The sequence below is a fragment of the Otolemur garnettii genome, unplaced genomic scaffold (genome assembly GCF_000181295.1).
Source record: "Otolemur garnettii isolate 467f Iridium unplaced genomic scaffold, OtoGar3 scaffold00116, whole genome shotgun sequence".
Classification (NCBI taxonomy): Eukaryota; Metazoa; Chordata; class Mammalia; order Primates; family Galagidae; genus Otolemur; species Otolemur garnettii.
The window spans coordinates 4324281-4329144 of record NW_003852511.1 but is presented as its reverse complement, the minus strand read 5'-3'; the positions used below and the strand labels follow the sequence as shown (position 1 = coordinate 4329144).

Genomic DNA, 4864 nt, shown 5'->3' with positions numbered 1-4864 from the left:
AACCCGCCACCTTAGGTGTACGTGGCTGACGCCTTAGCCGGTTGAGCTATAGGCGCCGAGCCAGCAAAGATATTTATATCCATGTATCTCATGAGGCCAATGACCTTAATAATAGGATAGGAGTTACTTCAAGTCCATTGGTTGTAATTCCTGAATCCATCATCATCACACAAGGGCTAACCTGCCTTCCAAACACCATATGTTCAAGTGCCAGAAATATGACTCCTCTGCCTGTCCCCTGTAAGGTATAAGGATGGGCACTGCCAATACCTGCCTTGGTGATTCTTTCGTTCCTCGGCTTCATGGACTGACTAATTCCTAGGATAACTACACATTTTTTGTTTTGGTGGAGGACTCAGACAAGCTTTCCCTACCCAGTCTAGAGTGCAGTGCCATCATTGTACTCACTGCAATCTCAAACTCCTGGCCTTAAGCAATCCTCCTCTCTCAGGCTCCCAAGTAAATGGGATTACATGTGCACATCACCTCGCTCAGATAATTTTTCTATTTTTGGCAGAGATGGGGTCTCACAATGCTGGCTCAGGCTGGTCTAACAAGTAACCAGATGATGTGTCAAGGACCACAGTTTGAGAACCTCTGGTCTACATTTATCATTGGTCCTCTGTACCTCTTCAGACCAGTTCCTACAATAAAGAAATGTTTGGTGTTGACTAAAATATATGAGTAAGTCTACTATACTACTATTTACAGAAGTAAAAAACCACATGACTCAGCACCCACAGCTTAGTGGTTAGGGCACCAGCCACATACACCAGGACTGGTGGGTTCGAACCCAGCTGGGGCCTGCAAAACAATGACAACAACAACAACAACAACAACAAAAAAAAAAAATAGCTGGGAGTTGTGACAAATACCTGTAGTCCCAGCTACTTGGGAGGCTGAGGCAAGAGATCGCTTGAGCCCAAAAGTTTGAGGATGCTGTGAGCTATGACACCATGGTACTCTACCAAGGGCAACATAGTGAGACTCTGTCTCAAAAAAAACAAAACAAAACAAAACAAAAACAAAAAAACAGAGTGGTGCCTGTGGCTCAGTGGGTAGGGCGCCGGCCCCATATACCAAGGGTGGCAGGTTCAAACCTAGCCCCGGCCAAATTACAACAACAACAACAAAAAAAATAGCTGGGCGTTGTGGCAGGCGCCTATAGTCCCAGCAACTCGGGAGGCTGAGGCAAGAGAATCGCCTAAGCCCAGGAATTGGAAGTTGCTGTGAGCTTTTACACCACAGCACTCTACTGAGGGTGATAAAGTGAGACTCTGTGTCTAAAAAATTAATTAATTCATTACTTAAAAAACAATAAATGAATAGCCCCAAATGGGGAATGATTAAGCAAACAAGGAAAAAGAAAGAATTCCTTATCAGGGAAAGATGACAACTAAAGATTAATAAAAATGCAAAAGCAAAGGCTTACGATAAACACAGAAGGGCGGCGCCTGTGGCTCAAAGGAATACGGTTCTGGCCCCATATGCTGGAGGTGGTGGGTTCAAACCCAGCCCTGGCCAAAAACTGCCAAAAAAAAAAAAGATAAACACAAAAAATACCAAAACAAAACAAAACAAAACAAAACCCCTACAAGCAGCTAAGGGTACCTGTAAGCAAGTCCTTGTACTGGCTGAGACTGCCTATAAACACTGGTGTCCTATAGTATACTGTAAGCTTGTTTCACGGCTAAACCCCCCACCTATGGAAAACTACAACATCATCAACATAACACGGGTCACATAAAGACAGCTGGTGGATATACTGCTCGTGTCTAAGATGTTTAACCTGGCTTGGCGCCTGTAGCACAGTGGTTAGGGCGCCAGCCACATACACCAAGGGTGGCAGGTTAGAATCCAGACCTGGCCAGCTAAACAGTGACAACTGCAGCAAAAAATAGCCAGACACTGTGGCAGGAGCCTGTTATTCTCAGCTACTCTGAAGGCGGAGGCAAGAAAATCGCTTAAGCCCAAGAGTTTGAGGTTGCTGTGAGCTATAACGTCACAACACTTATGGAGGGCAACATAGTGAGAGTCTGCTTAAAAAAATAACAAAATGTTTAACGTGTGCACATACAATGATGCTGGAGAAGACTCCACATCATTTGCTAAAAGGAAAGTTTCAAGGCACCACAGGCAGTCAGCACAGCTTTTACTCCCCCAGAGCAGTCCTGTGCCACCAAGGGCCAACCCCCTGTGTAAGGAACCTTTAATAAACTCTTTAATTTTCCAAAATTCATCCGAATCATTCTTTCGTCTCTAGATACTATCACAGTTTAGGTAGTTGTATAGCATCCCAGGATTTTCCCAAAGCAACTATATACTATACTAAATGCAACCACGAAGAAGTAAATACAAGTTAAATAATGCTACAGAAACATAGATGAATACATACTAAATAACGGGGAAAAGTAACAAAAAAGTGGACAGGTATCAATTTACACTATGTTAAATTTATATTAAATATATACACACATGGAATAATGAAAAAAGAAATTTTGAAAAAATTAGTTTTTGAGTTGAAGATTATAAGAACTCAAGATTTTTGGTTGTTTGAAGTTTCATCACAAAATAGCTTAAGGATTATTTTATATATGACAAACACTAAATAATTAGATAGCATTATTTATTAATATTAATAAAATTATTTTCAAAATAATTATTGATTAAATTTTTAAAGTTAAAGTATTTTAATATTTAATATATTGTCATAATATGACAATACTATTATCTCTTGAATAGAACAACAGTATAGAGGATATATCTATAAATTAGCTGTTAATGTCCACAAAATTGGTGTTACATAGCAATATTAAGAAGCTGACACAGAAACAGCTGCAAAGACACAAACACATGCAGAATCATAACGTACCTGCCACAGGAGGAACAAGGCCGAGAAAACGCACTGTTGCATATTCTCCGTTAACTTCAACTCTTTGACCAATGACATCTGATGTCAAAGTGTCATTAGCTATAAGATAGCCAGAATCCAGAGTGTGAGATCTAGGAAGAAAAATACAACATTGCCAAGTAACTCCTCTGAAGGATTCTTTTTTAAACCTCACATAGACAGTCACCAGAACAATGCTTCTGACCAACTCAGTCTTCATACTTCACATTTTGGTGAAGAACTTGATGTGTTAGATGCCATATTTATATAATTCAATTTCACACTGTTTAGATCTTGATAATCTAACCTATTTTAAAAACCTAGTTTGGCTCCAATTAGTTATCATGTGACTTATCAATTCTGTCATTTGTTGAAAGGGGTGGGAAGGGAAGGGGACCAGAAGGGAGGGGAAGAAAAGGGATAGAGAAAAGGAAAAGGAAATGGGAACAGGAAGGAAGAACAAACCCACAGATACAGGAGGCTACATATATAATGAATAACAGAAAAATACCGAACTGTGATGAAAACACAAAACCCTGGAAATAAAGAGGAAGTCTCCAAAAGGCGCCTGAGAGAAAAGTATGGCCTAGATAGGGATGGTGACCAGATCTGACTCCTGCTTCACAGGAAGACAGAGGACTGCGGAATGTGTTCAATGACACCCTGCAGTCATTATCCAAACAGGAGGAAACGCCACATGACAAACAAGTTGGTTTCTTTAAGAAATGAGATGAAAGGAGTGGCTGAGTACAGTGCCTCACCCTTGTAATCCTAGCACTTTAGGGGGGCCACAGCAGGAGGATCGCTTGAGGACTACAGTTCAAGACTAGCCTAGGCAACATAGTGAGACCCCCCATCTCACAAGCCTGTGTTCAGATGCAGAGTTCTAGCCCCCAAGAATAATAAAATGACTACAGAACTCAATTCCTACAAGAAATTAGTCATGATTCTGTGAACTAGAGGGTCTGGTGGTTATCTAAGCTGAGAAACTCACAAGGCCCCACGACTAGTCTGAACCTCAGGCTAGAGGTTAGCCATAGGGTACTATAACACCTGATAAATTAGGCTATCAGTGAGAATGACTTGGTAAGAACAGGGCAATGGTCAACAGCTAGTAAAACCCAGGGGTATGCCAGGCTTAGTGACACACACCAGTCGTCCTAGCTACTTGGGAGGCTGAGGAACAAGGAGTGCTTGAGCCCAGGAGTTCAAGGCTGCAGGCTATGATCATGTCTAGGAATAGCCACTGAACTTCAATCTAGGAAACATAGCAAGACCTGGTCTCTAAAAAAAGAAAAAAGGCAAAACAAAACCACCCAGGGGCATATAGCAGGAATAAGGAATGAAGGCACTAGAAAGCTATTCTCATTATTACTCCAATGTCTAGAAATAATCTATGAATTATGAAGTTCCTTCACAATCTCAATCCTATTTACCCATCAGTTACATTTTTTTTCATCTTTACCCATATGCTGTGCCTACAGGATCAATGAGATCATTAGATACAAAGTATCTAAATTCAGTAATTAATTAGCTGTCAATTTCTTTTCTTTTCTTTCTCTTTTTCTTTTTCTTTTGAGAAAGAGACTTACTCTGTCACCCAGGCTGGTGTGCACCCTGTAAACATGAGCTCTTGGGATCAAGCAATCCTCCCACCTCAGCCTCCCGAGTAGCTGGAACTACAGGGCCGTCACCACACCATGCTAACAAAGTCACTGTTTTTAAAGATCAGTCTCTTAACTTTTCTAACCATTTGTTTCTTGATACTGTGCTCATCTGACATGTAGAGATTGCATCCAGTTGTTTTAGTGACCTGCACCTTAGTTCCAAAGCCTTTACTCTCTTCCTCTGGTTGGTCACCCAATGGGTTTCTGATTCCTGTTGTTGGATCTACCTGATAGCAGTTGCTAGCCCACCATGGACCTCCACTGCTAACACCACCATTCTGATCACCTTCTTTTTTTTTTTTTTTTT

General features: G+C 41.1%; 1 protein-coding gene across 1 annotated transcript in view; it reads right to left on the bottom strand.

Moving 5' to 3' along the window:
* The window catches only part of TBCE (tubulin folding cofactor E), a 76346-nt gene that overhangs the window by 55700 nt on the left and 15782 nt on the right, over nt 1-4864 (bottom strand). Inside the window, exon 2 of the mRNA XM_012809912.2 lies at nt 2873-3003. Coding sequence (XP_012665366.2) covers nt 2873-3003 — 131 coding nt within the window. The remainder of the gene's footprint in view (nt 1-2872; nt 3004-4864) is intronic.